Source organism: Podarcis erhardii (genome assembly GCF_964252035.2).
Source record: "Podarcis erhardii genome assembly, chromosome: 4".
Classification (NCBI taxonomy): Eukaryota; Metazoa; Chordata; class Lepidosauria; order Squamata; family Lacertidae; genus Podarcis; species Podarcis erhardii.
Genome location: NC_138508.1, coordinates 35,947,406 through 35,966,181, shown reverse-complemented (window position 1 = coordinate 35,966,181; position 18,776 = coordinate 35,947,406). Strand labels below are relative to the sequence as shown.

Here is an 18,776-nt window from a genome sequence, read left to right as displayed (position 1 = left end):
GGCTAATCAGGTCTTCTCAGTGCTGGTACCTTAGTTGTACCAATCACTTTGCATAGTAACACCTTTAATGATGTGGGGTGGGGGGCAGCAGGTTAAAAAAAGTGTTGGCCTATGGTTTTAGTGGCTTTCAGTGATTTGTTGGTTGTTGTAATAAATTGTTATTTGTTTAAAACCATATTGAAAGCCACCTTGGAAATTTTACTTGGAAAGGTGGGATAGAAATATTTATAATTTGTCTTTTACATATTGTGAGAAAAGGAAGTGTAGAACAAGGCTTAGGCCCTATTTGCTTCAGTATCAGGGAAGTTATCATCACTCAGTTTCTTCTCTGAGATTCCTGGTTCCCTCTCTGGCCATGAGGTGACATGGAGGGTGTTCCTTCTATGCTTTCCCCTTCCTTTTTATTTTATATGTATTTGTCCTGTCAATTCCCTGTCTTTATTACTTCAGTCACAACCAGGCCACTACCCATGAGGAGGCCTCACTCAGGACCAAGAGAATAATTTTAGGCTTCCCTAGTGAGAGAGTCTCACTCCCTCTGCCAACGAAAGATGGCTGACTGGGTGAACCTACTTCCTTGGCAGGGTAGCTGTTTCCCTTCTCCCCTCTCTGCACAGTATTCACCTTTTTTGGTCTTCCCTCTCTGCATCATGGATCCAGCTCGTGCATCTAGGGGTCTTAGCAAGCTGGGGATACTCTAAAACCTCCATAAATTTGAAACTTTGGGAAAGCAGGAAACAAATGGCAGGAGAGAATGCACACTGTAGTGGTTCATTTTGTGCAAATGAACCACAAATGAATCATTTGTGCAAATGAACCTCCCTCAAAAAGGGTTACTATTTATGCAATGACATCCTACTACTATCAAGCTCTTCCAGCTTGAACGCTGCATCGAAAAAGTTCCTTATAATGTAGCTATTATCATTCCTTCAAGAACCATACACAGCTTCTAATACTATCATTTAAAGACGAGATTTAGCTAGTGGTGAATTGTGGTTTTTCTCTCTGAGAAAGTGGTGGTGTGCATTATTTTTTTAAACCAAAAGGCTATAATCATGTGGAAGAAAGAAAAAGATGTCCAAAAATATGAAGAATACTCTTGGGTCAGAGGCATGGTGAAATTAGTTCAAAATTTCTATCTAGATTTAAAAATCCAAATGGCTTCCATGGTAGTAAAAATATAACAAGTGACAATTTGCTGCCTTTTAGTGGTTCTCCAAACTCTGAGGTGGTCTATCTCTTTCTGCCTAATGGCTGGCCCTACTCTGTCACACTGGAAATTATACTTTATTATTTAGTAGGTGTAGGCATGGTTATATGGGAAATTAAAGCTCCTGTATTTAGAGGGTATTTTACCATTTCTTCTAGAAAAAGCTTTTCCAAACTATTAGTCTACAATTGCTGTCATAATCTTTTCCTATCCAACATTCATCTATATAACTAATAATGAAATTGCTAATAGAGAGAAAGCTGTAATTTGATCAAAACTATTCTTTAAATAGAAAATAGGTCGCTAGAATGAATGATTAGGTTTTCTAATGATATAATAATCGAAGCTAATGTATAAACAGCAGCAACATGACAGCCTGTGAACTTTGTAATAGCTGTGTCTTCTTGTCTTTTAGCCTGTTCTGGTTCTGCTTGAACCACATATAGTGTGGTGCAGAGATGAAGATAGTGTTTGATTTAGACAAGAACAACACCATTCAAAATCACACCTCAATCAGCAGTGCCTTGGTTGGTTTTAGGAGAGACAGAGGAAGTACTGATCCCTTGTATTTCCCCTTTGCATTCCTTTATAATGTATGAAGTAAAAAACCACTCATCTCTCCCCACGGTAAAATGTGAAAGGTGTTGCTTTATTTGGAGAAAGCACATCTCACTTAACCTATCTTGGTGTTCCCATATGCTGTATCATACTGTCTCATGTATCAACATGTCCTAAATTTGTGCATCTTGCCGCAAAGCTGTTCTTTAGCATCCAACCTGGATAAACGACAAACAAGACTGGATTAGTTTGCCATATTTCTTAATTCTCCTTCTAGGAATTGGTTGAATATTTGCTTAATTTATTGCTGACAAAGAAAAAAGAATTACGGGGCTGCCATTAAGAAATGGCCCAACAACTATTATATTCTTATGCTATTTTAAAAACTCATGAAATAAATATACTTAAGTTATGGCTGTTTAGATTTAATCTAATAATATGGAAATAGGTCCTATTTCTATTAGGAATTCAACAACAGAAAAGTTCCCTTAAAGAGGGAAGGATCACAGCTCAATGGTAGAGAATATGTTGTATAAAATCTCATGTTCAGTTCCTGAAATCTCCAGTTAAAAGATGATCAGGCAGCAGGAATGACATTTGCCTGAGATGTTAGAGAGTCACTGGCAGTCAGAGAGTATTGTACTAGATGGAAAATAATACAACACAGCTTCCTGTGTTCTTGGAGTTGTGCAATGTATTGCTGGAAGAAGGTGCCAGCTAAACATTTATGGCGAGTGGTTTTGGTACTGGATTCCCAAATTCAAACAGTTTTCTCCAAGTCCAAAATTACATGATGACTATATATGACATTCCATAAATTTATTCCTGGAGTTGGCTTACATGTTGGCAAATCTAACCATCATTTGCACTAAGTGGGATTGGCCATGCCAATATATATTCAGAACTGTAACGTAGACTTAAAGATGTCAGGAGACAATATGGTCAATTCCTGTTGCTAGAGGGAAATATTGTGGCAACCATCTCTATCAAGCATATTTATTGCATGGACAAAATGCTTCATGTTATTCTGTACGTGTGGTGTTCAGCATGGGAAAAGGACTGTACCCCATCTTAGAAAGAGGTGGGATTTATAGTCCCGATGTGAGAATCTTAACTGGGTTTCTGTTGCTAGTGAATTCTTCCTTATGATTAATTCAAAGAACTATGGGCCCCTGCAGACGTCTGGTTGTTATTCCCTATTCAGATGCTGCCAGAGTGGTCATGTGCAGTCTTGCTTTCAATAAAGTTTGCACCTACAAAAGTTTTGGGACAGTCACATTGCTTCATTTCCTTCCAGTCAGTTCATATCCTGTAACTCCCTGCTGAAATCCCATAACTTTTCATAACATAGATGTTCTGGTTCATTTTTGACCTGTTTATGTTGTACGATAGCCTCTCTGGGCAGTAATCATCTGGGTAGCATTGGGGAAGCATCACATAATCAATTCAAGCAGAATAAATCCACCACTAATGGATTATCACCACCACCATCATCATCATCATCATGTCAAGAACAAGTTGCAAAGTACACCTCACCATGGAATGGTGGCTGGTGAGATATTATTACACTAGGATAGTGAGAGGCCACTGCCTCTTTCACACTCAGTTTTGGGGCTGGAAAAGTACCAGAAACATTGTGGGAGATCGCCAAACTCTGCACTCCTCATATTTTATCTGAACCCATCTCTTGTGTTTTATGGGGTCCACGGAATACAACCTATCAGTGATGCACATATACCCCCCCCCCCCACACACAACATGAACCAGCAAAGTTTTATGAGGATTTTATTCAGCAATTCTCCTCAGCTTGTTAAAAGGTCCCTGAGGCTTACACATGTTAAGGGCAAGATTGTTTTTGAAAGAAAACTTAATCCCATTTTTACACTTAATCCTTTTGTTGTCTTTGGTTCTCAGTTTTGGGCTGCCAACGCCTTCTCCGACTGGGGATGCTACCACATTGAGAGGTCTGTTCTCCTTTATTCATATGTTAATTTTGCAGTAAATGAGTAAGAAGACTTGAGGCTTTCAATTAGTGATGGACATCTTTATTCATAGGATTGCAGGGTCTCATGACTTTCCTTTCTTTGGTGTCTTGTGGGTACATGGAGGTTGACACTGAGCTGCTCTAGCCATATCTGAAATTAGAAGGGGCATATTTGCGTGTGTCCAGAAAGCTGTGATTAAGCTGCAGTAGGGCAAGTCAGTATTTGTGTTGTTGTGGCTCAGGTTCGAGTCAGTGTTATTCCTGCCACATTGTCATGAAGCAAACCATAAAAATAACACAAAATGTCTGATGTAGCTTTACTGAATCACAGTGACCACCATTTTTAAATTTTGTGAACATTTCAAGACATTTTTCCCCCTAGGTTGGCAGATTTCATTTTTTTCAACTTTGTTTATACCGTCTAGCAATGAATTAATTGACTAAGGGTATATATTGCATGTTTTCCACCTTAGATGCAGCTGCCAATGTTCCACCACCTGATGTGGTCTCAGTTGAGAGTCCTTCAGAGAGTACCACTGACAAAATTGAAGACACAGAAGTATGTGTAATGAGCTCCTTGTTAGACTGGTTTTGGGGATAAGAAACTGTATTCACTTTTCATTCACTTTTCCTTTCTAGATTTGTCAAGCGGTTTATGTGGAAGAACAGCACACAAACTGAAATAACAAAACAAATAAGTACATAACTCCAACCATTAAAAATGCTTCTTAGTAAAATTGTCTTTCATGTTTAAGGCACTCTCTAGAACAGGCTTCCTCAACCTCGGGCCCCCAGGTATTTTTGGCCTACAACTCCCATGATCCCTAGCTAGCAGGAATATTGGTAAGGGATGATGGGAATTGTAGTCTCAAAACATCTGGAGGGCCGAGGTTGAGGAAGCCTGCTCTAGAAATTATAGGGAGCATATGACTCCCCTGTTACAACTGCTCCAATGGCTATCAGTCTGTTTCCAAGCACAATTCAAAGTGCTGGTTATGACCTATGGAGCCCTGTACGGCTTAGGTCTAGGCTATCTGAAAGACTGCATTGCCTCATACAAACCTGCCTGGGCTCTGAGACCTTCGGGGAGGTTGTTTTCTCTATCCCACCACCCTCACAGGCATACTTGGTAGGGACCTGGGAGAGGGCCTTCTTGGTGGCTGCTCCCATAATTTGGAACTTCCTCCCTACCTAGAGGAGTAAGACAGGCTCCTTGTTGTGGCAGTTGAAGACTTCCTTGTTCCAACAGGCTTTGGGGAACTGACTGCTTTTAAGGCAAGGGTTGGTGTTGTGGTGATTTTATTGTAATTATCTTATGTGATCATTATATGTGTGTGTGTGTGTGTGTGTGTGTGTGTGTGTGTAGGAGTGGTTGCTTTTTATATGTTTCTAAGCTGTTTCTATTTTAGCTTGTAACCTTGAGTCTCTGTTGAGGAGAAGGAAAGGTGGGATCACAATGATGATGACAGAAGTGTAACCAAGATGACGTGTAACATATGTTTTTATTTCCAAATCCTTGAAGGCTGACACTTTTGAAAATCCAGCACTTTATTTAGAAAGAATTCTATTTCTATTCAGTGTTTGATAGCATTTCATAGGCTTAAAAGTCTAGAAGGGAGACAAAAGTCATCCAAATTGGTTGGTCCTTACGCATACAAGACAAATAAGAGATGCAAATACCTTTTCTTTCTTCTCCCCTAACCCCACCTACCTCCCTTGATTTAGCCCCATCTTTCCTGATTCCTACTCCCCAATATGTCCTGACATCACCACTCCCCAATATCTTCCTTGCCTCACTTTCTGTTCTGGTAAGCAGGTTTAGCAGGATTGTGCATTGTTTCAAAACCTTATAAGAAGTGGTTGACTAGCAATAGCAGCTGAATGAAATAAATAAGTACATTATAGGAAACTATGACACTTCCATAGCACCTTTGACTGTTTTTCAGAAACTATTGTTTGTTTCTAGTCGAGGTGCAGTGGAAATTGAGTCTTATCTTCAACCACATTCCTATGCCTAAGAGGTAGAAATTTGAAAAGCATTGCACCAGAAACAAGTGGCACAATAGAGCCTTCCTATGTGAAAGGGTCCTCACTTAATTACTGCCCTGCTGGCTCCACCCTCAAGATCACATGACTTTCTCTCCACTAACATCACTGGAATAGGTGGGGACCTCTGTTGAAGGACTGTCTATGTAAGTAGGCTTCCCCAGAAACTTGAATCCTGGTTTTCCAGGGGTTCAGCTCCTTGTGAAGCCTACTTGCATAGAGATCTATGCACATAGGTGTAACTGTATGCAGGTGAAAAGCCTAACATGGCAAGTTGGGGCTGGAGCTGGTGGAAGCCACCCAGCCTTGAAGGCAGAGCCAGCAATTCAGCCTTGCTGCCCAGTAATCGCGTGAGGAACCCTTTGCATGTATAATGGAGGAATAGCCCCCTTTGTACGAATTTAAGTTGGTGTTTAACCTGTACTGGTGAAAGGATGGTTTCTAACCACAATTCGCTAAGTAAAATTAATTTCTTTTTCATCAGATCAATAATGAGATAAAGAGAGATGAGAAACTGGTGACCCCAGCTCATGAACAGATGGTTGAGTTCAGCATTCTTCTTCCTGAGGAGAAATACACCACTGAGCTGAGCGACCCCTTTACTGAAGAATCCCAGCAACTCTCGCTGCAGTTTATTTCTGAAGTAATTGCATTACTTGTACTTTTTTGATATGCTATATATGCCCAGAATTCTTTGAGAAGGGAAATGTGCTTTGAATGTGCTTTAATGGTTTAGTGCAGTGGTTCCCAACCTTTTTTTCGCCATGCCCCACCTAAGCATCTCTAAAATCCTAATGCCTGCCCCCCCCCATGACATATAATTTTTATTATTCAGAAATTAAAGTCCTATTCACATGGAGGAAGCCTAAAAGGCCATTAACTGTTAATAACTCATTCTCAAATTGCCCTCCTTAAAAATCAAATTGCCCCCCTGTGGGGCATGTGCCCCACGTTGGGAACCACGGGCATAGTGTGTACATAGCCCAATATATGGACTGAAATATAAATACACTACAGACTACACTTCTCAAAAAATTTGCGGTATAATTTTAAACTCAGAAAAGTACTAAAATGTAGTATATATTACAATGAAATACATTTAGAAATGCATGCACTGATATATGTAAATATGTATGTATGTACTTGTTTACGAATTTTTGTATTCATGAGGAAATAGAGTGGAAATAGGACTTAGGAATGTGACATGCACCAGGAGCAGACTAATCCTTCCAGCTCTTCAGTACTGAAACCATTAGTAACATAGAAAGCTGCCTTATACTGAGTGAGACCATTGGTGCATCTTGCTCAGTACTTTCTACAAGTGTCTCTTCCTGGAGATCCTGGGGATTTAACCTGAGACTCTTGAGATAACGATCTTTGGGGCTTGATCGTAGAGCCGTGGCCACTGATTTATTTACGATCCCAATCAGTGATTTACAGCGTCCGGCACACTTCCTTCCTAGCTGCGCAACAAATTCTGCTGTCTCTTTAGCCACGGCTTAGCAGAGTAGCATACAGCGGTGTAAAGCAGTCTTTTCTCCTTTTCTCCATGCAAGCATTACACAGACAGGTTTGTCTATTTACAGCTCTTTATTGGAACATTTCAGTCCATCACTGCTTGCAGCCATGTTAAAACATGTCCGTCTCTCTCAAGACACACAGAGAGAACAACAAGTACAGTCTCCTCCCAGACTCCTCCCAGCTTCCAAGCTGACGTCAGAAAGTGACGCACATCTCAGAACACTTAACCAGTTAAGTTCTGAACTCACACACACCCCCTTGCGTTGCTTTCTGACAAGACCTGTGTAACATCTTCAGCAACACCCTGTGAGATCAATCCCTTCCCCAATGCCTTGCGCCCTACCTTGGCGTACCTGTTAGGCATCTGTGGAATCACCTCACAACTCTCAGAAACGCACTTTGCGAAACTTACCCACGCACCTGTGGACTGGTACCTCTCAGGTGGAATACCCTTGGTTGTGCGACTGGATCGCCTGGGCACAAACTCTGGTGTTTCCTCTGGCTCACTGTCACCAGCAGGTGTGTCCTCTGCATCACAGGATTCCCCCTCTGACCTAAAGCGTCTTCGAATCCTCTCCATTACACTCACAGGAGAACTAGGCTCACTCTTGGGCTGTCCTTTTCTAACAACTTGTGGAGACGCCCCATCCTGCTCCTGACCCTGGTCAGTGACCTGGTCGTCATCAGCAGACTCAGCCTCTTCTTCCTCCTCAACAGAACTGTCCTCTGGATCAGAGAGACATTCTGAAAGAACATCACGCTGTGCAGCCTTAACCAGAGCTTCACTCCTCAGCTCTGCCACCCCCCTCTTACTGGGTGAAGTAACTGTGTAACTTATCCCTCTTTTGTGAAAGAACTGCTGCAAAGCAGAACCAGTGTACCTAGCATTTCTGTCACTGACGATTGCTTTCACCTTGGTGGAGAACCTTAATTCCACCCCCTCAATCCAGCTCTTGATCAGCTGTGCTGCATCCTCCCTGGATTTGAGACCGTGGGTCCAGGTGCTCTGCGAAAAATCATCCTGAAACGTTAGCAGATACCTGGCCCCCCCTAGACTCTGTTCCCTGACAGGATTGAACAGATCTATGTGTACCAGCTGAAAAGGTTTAGTGGTTACCCGTTCCACCTTTGGGTAACTGCACCCCCTCACCTTCGCCTGCTTGCATGTGTCACAATTAATGGCACGTCCACAATCTCTAATTTTACACCCTCTGGTAACCTCAGGAAGCACTTGCAGTTCTTCTAGAGAACCATGAAAAGTCCTCTGATGCCATGCGCAAGCACATTGAACATGAGTGGGAACTGTAGCACGCTGCGCCTGTGCTCTCTCAACCTTCCCCTCACCCCCAAGAGACGTTTTAAGAATGAAAAGATCATTCTGCCCCTTCTTAACCTTGGCAAGTACCCTCTCCCCTTTGGAGATTGTGCAGACATCATCCTGGAAACAAACCTGAAACCCTTTGTTCAACAAATAAGGCACAGATAACAAACAGTGATGCACCTCTGGGACAATACAAAACTCCATCCTTTCCTGCAAAACAGAAAGATAGGCATTAGCAAACTTATAAACTTCAGCTCTTTGTCCATTTGTAAACTTAACAGTCTGTCCCTGCCCCTTTGGAACTGCCGTGCAATTCCACATCTCGACTGCAGGGGTCTCTGGAACCATGTTGCGGTTAGCTGCAGAGTCGATGACAAAATTCAGCTCCACACGGCTGTCTTCAAACAAAGCCATGCTAGCAGTGACTTGATAAGACTCTTCCTGTTGTTTACCACGACGTCCACCTGCACGTCTTCCTGCCTGGCCAGTCTTGTTGCCATGGAAACCCGCCTGATTCCCATGAGAAGTGTCCTTCACAACATCCTGCCCTGGCTCTGTGCTCCGGTGGGGGCAACTGCCACGCAGATGTTGAACTCCAGTGGAAAAACACTGCCCGGGGCTCCTCCCAGCTGGCCTGGCCTTCCTTCTCCTGGAACGGCGCCTCCCACCAGCCTGGCCCCCTCTGAAACTGCCTCTGAAGCTCCTCTCCGCTTCAGCAACAGTGGAAAGTTTCTTAAACTTGCCTTTGGAACTCTTCGCCCCCCCGATCTGCTCACCAGCGCTCCTAGAGGCCGATACATCGGGAAATGGGCCTGCCAGTCCAGCGTCTCCAGGGCTCTGGCCTTCTGCTGAAGCTTCACACAAGCCCTTCAGCACATCCCAGGCAGCCCTTGCTGACTGTACACCCTCCAAATGGGGTTTCAGCGATGCATGAATGCATGCTCTGAGCATATCCAGCTCTTGTTGCGTTTTCTGCTGGCCATCTTCCCAGCTAAGGGGTGGTGCTTTTGGCTCCCTCTGGCTTCCTTCCCAAAGCCCAGAAACTAGGAACCAGCCCCTTACTCTTCTGCTCCAGGTTGCCCAACTTTTTAAAGTGAGCTTTTCCACCGGAATGTCCTGGTTCTCTGCCATTTTCTCCCGTTCTCCCAAGGTGCCCCACAAGCTGTACTTACTCAGTACCAGCTGATTCCGGCTCCTGTCCGTGGAGAAACGGCCCAGCTGCTCCCAGCTCTGTCTCTCAGCAGCTCTGTCTCTCAGCAGCTCTCTTGCCTCTCAGAAGCAGGCAAAAACTTCCTCTGCTTCCCGGCACCGGGCTAGACTCACGGAATGCAGCTTCCAACCTCCGGCTAGCTTCCGTGCGGACTTCAAAGCATTCCAGTGGCTCAAAGCCGACTGTTTTACGAGCGTTTACTGACCTCCATAACCTCTTGAGATAACGATCTTTGGGGCTTGATCGTAGAGCCGTGGCCACTGATTTCTTTACGATCCCAATCAGTGATTTACAGCGTCCGGCACACTTCCTTCCTAGCTGCGCAACAAATTCTGCTGTCTCTTTAGCCACGGCTTAGCAGAGTAGCATACAGCGGTGTAAAGCAGTCTTTTCTCCTTTTCTCCATGCAAGCATACACAGACAGGTTTGTCTATTTACAGCTCTTTATTGGAACATTTCAGTCCATCACTGCTTGCAGCCATGTTAAAACATGTCCGTCTCTCTCAAGACACACAGAGAGAACAACAAGTACAGTCTCCTCCCAGACTCCTCCCAGCTTCCAAGCTGACGTCAGAAAGTGACGCACATCTCAGAACACTTAACCAGTTAAGTTCTGAACTCTCACAGTGCCTACAAGAGATGCTCTGCCCCTAAGCTTTGCCCCACTCTTTCTCTGTCACACCCATCCACACACCAACCACAGAAAGGTCTGTCATCCCTTCCTTCTACCTTCTGGTGAAGGAAGTTCTGTGAGCTGAGACTTGTTTTTCTCTGCATCTGGCATCCTTGCTGAGAGAGGTTGGCACTGGAGGAAAACAAACCCTCTGGAATCTGGAAATCTTCCTGACTTCCCCTGCTCTCACAGGATCTGAGCTCACAGATGCAGGTGTGTTCTTTGTGACCTCATATTATTACTGTAACCAAACCTTCCTCGTCTCACAATTGTTGCCCTTTCTCATAACCTAACATCTGTTTATATTATAAGCGACATGAATGATCAGTTTTGATCTTTCCCTCCTTATAAAAGCAAGTTGGTCTGGGTGATGGGATCATTTTAAGGCGCTCACATGCACGACTGGGCACCTTCCAAATGTCTCTTTAGTTTGGGCCTGCCTTAAGTTGCCAATAGCATTATGTGCTTTTGATCACCACTGCCTCTCTAACCACCTTGGTCCAGCTGTTATTGTGAGATCTGTGAAATAACAGTAACAATTATAGTACCCCCCCAACTCACCTGGATCATGCCTTGGCAAACCCTTTTGAATTCAATATACTGGGACTCATCTTCTGACAGATACTGTATCATATGGGGAATAGATAAATTCTATCCCACAGCCAAAGAGAACCACTGCAACTGTTATACATGGCCAGATTAGGAGAGACGTCTTAATTTTCCTACATACGTGGCCAAGTAACGGTGCCATACTATAAACGAAAGAAATGTCTGATCGGACAAAGGCCACTTGGCATCTGAATGGCCCTTTCATCCTTTGCCTAGTTCTTTCTGTGCTTGGACAAAGACACCCTTCCCATTTTGCAGCACTTGGATGGTTTTGATTCTGGGCAAAGTGTGTTTCAAAAGCAGATTTTTTAAAAAAATGGAAAGGAATTATTCTGTTGAGATGAAGGGTCAAATTGCTTTTCTGCTTTATTGTGAATGCACATGAAGCAGCCTTTTCCTTGTTCTTTGAGCTGTGGGATGCATTTCTACAATTCTTTTGCTTTTCGTTTCTAAACCTTAGCAGACTTTGCTTTTAGGATTCATAGCTGTGCATAACCTACATTCTACTTAAGTAAACCTGTCTTTTTTCTAAAGTGTATTATATTGTTGCACACCTCTCAAATAAAGGATTTCCAGGGTTCGGTTTCCTCAGAATGAGGGGCAGCGGAGACTGTGGTGTCTTATGAGATATTGTTTATTTGCACATATATACAACCCAAGTCTACGATGGAGGGGCTCACAGCATTAACACGCCAAGAAGGTTTTGCTTCTCCCATAGCCATGACCTTGGATCTCAGCAGGAATCAGGTATTGGCTCTGCCTCTCAGCTGCCCAGCCTGCTTCCTGCTTCTAGCTCACACACCTCAGCTTTGCCTTTTGGCTTTCCAACTGACACGTGACAGAGCAGGCCCCACCCATTTATCCTCTGGCACAGAGACACTTCCTTTGTTACTTGATGACCCATACTTAGGCTATTACCAAGGAACTTGCCTGGTTACTCCAACAATTGAATTCTTGTTGTATTCAGCAATTAGAAGGGAATCAGCCTACCCGCCCTCTGCAAACTTACAACACTATGTACATAGGGAAGAAATAGCATTGGGTAGTATTAAGCTGCATTTCTGCACTAGCACAAGGATTAATGCAAGGGAATTTTCCCCTCTCTTCCCCCTGTGCACCCCCATGCACATCCTGTACCCCCTCTAAATATGCTATGGAGAGTTGGGGAGTCCCTGGAACATATTTGAGGGGCTCATGGGTGGAGGAGAGGGGGAATTGTTTGGTTGTACTACATTGAATACATCTTAGTATTTTAGCATATTGAAGACCAGCTGATAGCTTGATATCCCTTCACACAGTTTATACATTATCCTTTACTGCAGAGGTTATAGTCATTTGCTGCTTAAAAAGGGAAAATGCTATATCTTTCATGCAACTATTCCTAGAGTCTTGGCCTCCAGAACCTGCACTACAATGAGCAATAAGTGAATATTTAGATGGAACAACAAAGGGTTTGGGCAGTGGAAAGGATCTATAATCTTTGTCTCTTGTCTTTCAAATAGATTCAAAATGCATATGAAGGGCTGCCTGGATACAAGAATATCCATGTAACTGAGTTCAGGTATGATATCCTGTAATATGAAAACATTTTTCTTCTATTAATGTTGCCAAAGTTGCTGGTACAAAACTTCACATTTATACTGCCGCTGCTGACTTACTCATTTGTTTTGTGTTGTGAGTTAGTTTGGTTTCGATAGAATGAGGGTGTCTTCATATGTTACATTTTCCAACGTGTAGAAAAGTGACGCCCCATTTATGTCATTTTAAAAAACACCACAATTTTTATACGAGGGAAATGTTGCCTTTCTTCAGACTGGTACAGATTTCAGTACAGTAATTCTAATTATTTACACAATCCTCCACTGACCACTATCGAGCACAGCATTATGTGGACCTAAATCCACTTAAGTGGACCAACGATAGGCTGCATGCACATGGCTTCCCACAAAGAATTCTGGGAACAGTAGCTTACCCCTCTCAGAGCTATACTACACCCTTAACAACCAATAGTTCCTAGAATTATTTGAGGAAAGTCATGTGCTTTAAATCACACAAGTCCATTGCTTTATTTCTCTCTTGAGAGCCAGTGTGGTGTAGTGGTTAGGAGCGGTAGTCTTGTAATCTGATGAACCGGGTTCGAATCTCTACTCCTCCACACGCAGTTGCTGGGTGACCTTGGGCCAGTCACACTTCTCTGAAGTCTCTCAGCCTCGCTCACCTCACAGAGTGTTTGTTGTGGGGGAGGAAGGGAAAGGAGAATGTTAGCCGCTTTGAGACTCCTTCGGGTAGTGATAAAGCGGGATATCAAATCCAAACTCTTCTTCTCCTTCTTCTTCTCCTCCGTTTAAAAATTATAACAATGTTAGTGGATGACATAATTCTGTCTACAGCAAAACAAATCATTCTCATGATCAATTGCTCTGGCCTTTGATACTATGTTACATTGTTTTTAGGACTGGTTGTGGTTGTAAACTGTTTTAAACTGTTTTTAATGTTTTATTTTACATTGCTGTGACGTGGCCTGGAATCTTCTGGTGAAGGGGGGAATATAGTAATAATAATTCACATTTGTATGATGTTGTGCCTTCTCCACAATCAGCTTGTTAGTTTGGGAGATATCCAAACGCCACACTGCGAGTTTCAGGGCTGCACTGAGTGTACTGTACGCAGTCTAAATTCAAAATGTTCTGTATACCACAACATACTGTGGGCAAGGGCATAATTCTGACTTCATATAAACTGATAAAAATGAACTGAGGTGTATTTTAATTCAAGTTTGCTGCAGTATGGAAGTAGAATAGTGATGAACCATGAACAAATATTTTCAGATATGTGTTCTTTAGCTTATTAGGGGCTAGAGAGGTGCACTGAATGGTAATGCTTCCATATGGGGGAAAAAACTTCATTTTAACTTCTTGCCTTCCCTTCTCCCCTCACTTTTAGATCTTCTCAGGATGAAAGGTACACAAAACCTTCAAATGCTTACTTGTGTGATAGCTAATTAATTTCCTTCCTTATATGCAGTAGCATCCCTTTCCAGTGAAATGATGGAGCCAAACTATAGCAGCAGGATATTGTTTGAAAGCTGTTGAGATCAATGCATTTCCAGGTTCTTTATGTTTGTTCATGTGAATAAATCCACTTAGCCTGTGAAAGTTCAATTCCCAAGTATTTAGCCATTATCAGATTTGGAGAGAAAGATCAGAATGAAATATAATTTGTGACTTGGGTATGGAATCTTTGAAAGAATAGAACAGTAGTACCATCCATCCTTCTCTCTAACAGCTCCTTTCTTAAACATTTAGTGGCGTGGAGGTTCTGTACACTGTGGTTTTTGATGGGGAAGCCATCAGCAATGCCACCTGGGACCTGATTAACCTCCAGTCCAACAAAGTGGAAGACAACGCCTTTCTAGAGATGGAAGATAATCCCACTGTTGTTTACACAGTCAGTGACTTCAGAAATTATATTGCTGAAATCCTTCATAAGAATGCTTTACTTGAGAATGCCTCCTTGAACTTGGACCCCGACTCTCTCCAGCTCATTAATGGTGTGTATTAAATAAGAAATGTCATTTCTGTCCACTTTAAAAATGTGCAACGTCTGCCCCCAGGAATTTAATAGATCGTGACTTGTTATGGGTTTCCTCTTCAAGCTCTTAAACCAAAGCCACTATTTTGTCTCTCTAGATCAAGCCTCATGTATTTGAATTTATGGCCAAGTAGTCCTTGCCCACGTCCCCATTATTTGCAGTCCATAGATTATGAGGATGGGTGGCTGAGAAGTGGGCTACAGAGTAAAAAACTGAGCAAGGGAAATGAATTCAGGATGCTAGCAAAGTGATTCATCAAAGAATCTTCTACAGCACTGCAGAGAAGCCTAACACGAGTTGCTTTTCTCTGCAGCCACTGCCCTTAGAACCAATCTGTATATGACATTAGATGTTTCTTTCCATTTCCAGGTTTCCTGATAATTAATCAGTCCTCTCTGTTGATGGATCCCTCAGTTGACACACTCATAGAAACACACTTTAGATGCAAATACACATTTAACATCACTTCTAGTTTGGCTTTTAGGCAACTCATTATAGTGCAGGTTGCAAATGAACCAAATGTGTTCTAGTATAATTTGAAACCACAGTGGATCCTGGGAAATAAGCTAATTTGCATCTTGTGGCTGCTTTCCTCAGTCTCTTCATGCCAGTGGATGTATCTATTCTGTTTGCTCCAGCCACAACATGGGCATTACTCTAGCATTTCTGGACTGAACAGGGGTGGGTGGGTGTGTTTAATACACCCTATTGAGAAAGTACTACACATTAAGTCTTAGGAAATATTCAGAACCTTTGTTCTGAAAATAACCTAATCCTTTGCCAGAGGAGACCACAATCTCAAGAAAAGTAAAACTGGGCAATCAAATTCTGTAACTATTTTGTGTGATTATCAATTTAGAGAGTACAAAATGTACATAGAGTACTCTTCAAGTAGAGTAGAGTTTAGTCGTGCACTTGCCCCGGAGAGCAAGCTGAGTTGTGCACATTTGCCATTCTCCGAACTCCTACTAGCAGTATTGTTGCTTAGAAGCATGCGTGTTTCTTCAGTGAGATAGGAAATGAAATCAGTGCACTTAAGATCACAAGCAATTTAGAACTCTTTTTAAGATACATTACTGTCTTCCTTGTTTCTTGTCTTCACAGTAAAGGAAGTGTTCTCTTCTGTAACAGAAGACCCGACTCGAATTACTGCTAGGCCCATTGATGATGTAAGTTCGTTTTCTTGTATTGGCCTGGTTCAAACATCATGCTAAGCCAAACTTTGGCTTCGTGCAAACATACAAGCGTGCTGGCTGCCGAAGATGAGACCACATCCCCTTTGCTCATCCCCAGTCACTTTGCTGCAGCCTGTGCTGAACTAATCTGTTGGCCTAGCAGTTAGTTTAAACCTGAGCTCATGGTTTAACTCTCCTGTAAAAACCACATGACATAAAGTACCATGGGACGAACCTTGATTACAACTCGTGGTTCGTCTGTAAACAGTTAAAGCATGAGCAGGAATTTGGTTGATATGCTGGACCAAACTATGGCTAAGCTCAGTGGACCAAACTATGGCTAAGCTCAGCAGCAAAATAACCGGGGAGGGTCAAAGGAGGCACAATCTCTCTTCAGAAAGCCAAGAGGCTCAGCCATTCGCACTAAGCCATTTTTGTTCTAGCAGTTCTTTGCCCTTTAGCCACTTATGAAGTTAACTCAATACTTGAAGTACAATAAGATAAAACTCAAATATTTTCTTGGGGGGGGGAATCAAAATATTCTCAAATCCTTCATGTAACAATAAGTACTTCATACAGGGTTTAGTCCTTTCTTAGTCATTTAAATTATTTTGGATATATCCATGAAACAGGTACAATATTAGACTGATTATGCTGTCTTGCTGGCAGAAAGCTTTGGAAAATAATTTGTTTTTGCAGAGTGGTATTTCTATCGTATTTTGTAGATTCTTCAAATAGCTTGTGCATAAAAATCCAAACTTGCCAGCATCATATTGCATTTCTTAATGTAGTGTACCATTCTGAGAATTCTTGAATAATATTAGATGCCACAGGAACATCTCTCTGAATTTAAGTAAGTGATGAAGTGTAATTCCTGGCAGACATATGCAAATGCTCCAAATGTTTCTATTGAAAAGTAATTGCTCCCAGTCTTTGTGTTTATTTTGCTACTTGTGTACATTTCTCTAGGTTACATAGTACTATCTTTTCATGGTTTTGCTCACTTTCCTTTAAAATGTTAGTTACTCAAATGACAGCCAATGAAGATTGGGAGAAGGGTGGGAGTCAGGCATTAGGAGAGATCATCTTCTGTCTTCTACAGTGAAGCCCCACAGCTTTTTCAATGAAGAGCAGTGATATGATTGGGAAGTTCTGAGTAGAGGAGTGTGTGTAGGTGCTGAACCTTTTCCCCACTGGCTATTTTATTCTCTGAATTCCCCAGCTGCTTTCCCACCCCACGGAGCTCCGGGTGCATGATTGAAGGTAAACATGCATCTATACACTTTTTCTAATCACGGAAAATGAGCAATTTGAGCTGGAGCAATTGTGGGTAGGGATTAAGCAGCTTCCTGTAACTTCTCTGCACACTGTAGTTGCTTCTGGAGAGCACTTTACAAAAAAGAGCTGTTGGAGCTTTGTTTGATTACTGTGTAACATCTCTGCCACTAAGACAGCACAGGTTGTTGAAAATAGGAGATTGATTTAACTATATGCAGATCAGAAGCAGAGGTGGAGCTAGCTGCTCCAGGACTTGGAGTGGCACACATGCTGTGCACCCAGAGCCAGGGCCAGGGGGGTGCCACGGTGAGCATCCCAGGGGCAAGACACCCATGGGGTGGAGTGAGCCGCCCATGGAGGGGTGGAGCGAGCTGCCCATGGCAGGCTGCTTCCTGGGCGGTGTGTGTGTGTGTGTGTGTGTGTGTGTGTGTGTGTGTGTGATGGAGCTACGCCGCTTTGCCAGCAGCCTTCATTCCTTCCCTCTCCCTTTTGACAGCTCAGGGGAGGCTCCCCCCCCCCAGGAAGCAGTCCAGGAGCGGGGGGCAATGGCACACCGCCTGCCTGCAACTCCCAAGCCTCCCTCAAGCTGTCAAAACGAAGGGGGGAAGGCCACCTGCAAAGCGGCGCAGCTCCCCCCTTTCCCCTGACGGCTTGGGGTAGGCTTGGGAGTCACGGGCGGCACACTGAATGTCACACCCCTCAGTGATGACACCCAGGGCGTCTTGTCCCCACTGCCCCCTTCCTCCGCCCCGATCAGAAGTATATTCTGCTCACATCTCTAAGCTTGATGGCCAGAGAATCTAGCACTTTCTCCTTCTAGTACTGCGTCAGTAATGAATGGTAAGAATGGTAATTAGACAAAGTGTGCAGCTAATCAGATGCCTGCAAAGTGGTACAGAGAATCCCCACCCACCACACCTGGTTCTCCAGATGGGACAATGCAAATTTATAGATGGTGGCTACATGCATAGACTAGACCCATTGATGTTAATGGATATAAGTTAGTTGTGTCCATTAATTTCAGTGAGTCTACTCTGAGTAAGACTAGTGCTAGATACAACTTCTGATCAGTAATTTTGAAATTATTGTGTGGTAAGCTTCATAGGTCACTTATGGTCTTGGTGTGTAGTTTATTGATGTGGTGGAATGTGGGAGTAAGCCTTGGGGTTTATGCACTGTGATTTGTAAGGTAATATGGGCAATCATAATGGCTTATAACCATTATGGATCTGAATTTTAGGATCGTGTTGTGGTATCTGAATGGCCCTCTGCGGATGAGTCAACTGTAAGCAACATCTTGCCACTTGATTTTACCAAGCCAGGTTTCATCTTTGATATCGAGCAGTTCAATGGCAATGAAATCTGGTTAAGACCAGATGGATTTCTGGGCAACTTCAGTTCAACACCAAAAGATACTTTCCTCTCAAAATCTGATATCACCATTCCCCCAGACGATCTGCTCTTTGTGGATGAAAAGCAGAAATTGCATCCTGTCACGCCAACAGCATTAGAGATTGACTCACTTGTGGACTTAGAAAGCATTTCTGATTTGTCTTCATTAGAAGATGGTATGTTATTTTGTCTTGCTTGGTAGCAGCA

General features: G+C 42.9%; 1 protein-coding gene across 1 annotated transcript in view; it reads left to right on the top strand.

Moving 5' to 3' along the window:
* Window positions 1-18,776, top strand: part of IMPG2 (interphotoreceptor matrix proteoglycan 2) — a gene marked incomplete at its 5' end in the record, with an annotated part of 62,103 nt that overhangs the window by 32,455 nt on the left and 10,872 nt on the right. Inside the window, 8 exons of the mRNA XM_081859544.1 lie at window positions 3,683-3,732; window positions 4,226-4,311; window positions 6,283-6,441; window positions 12,635-12,693; window positions 14,076-14,093; window positions 14,438-14,682; window positions 15,829-15,893; window positions 18,418-18,745. Coding sequence (XP_081715670.1) covers window positions 3,683-3,732; window positions 4,226-4,311; window positions 6,283-6,441; window positions 12,635-12,693; window positions 14,076-14,093; window positions 14,438-14,682; window positions 15,829-15,893; window positions 18,418-18,745 — 1,010 coding nt within the window. The remainder of the gene's footprint in view (window positions 1-3,682; window positions 3,733-4,225; window positions 4,312-6,282; window positions 6,442-12,634; window positions 12,694-14,075; window positions 14,094-14,437; window positions 14,683-15,828; window positions 15,894-18,417; window positions 18,746-18,776) is intronic.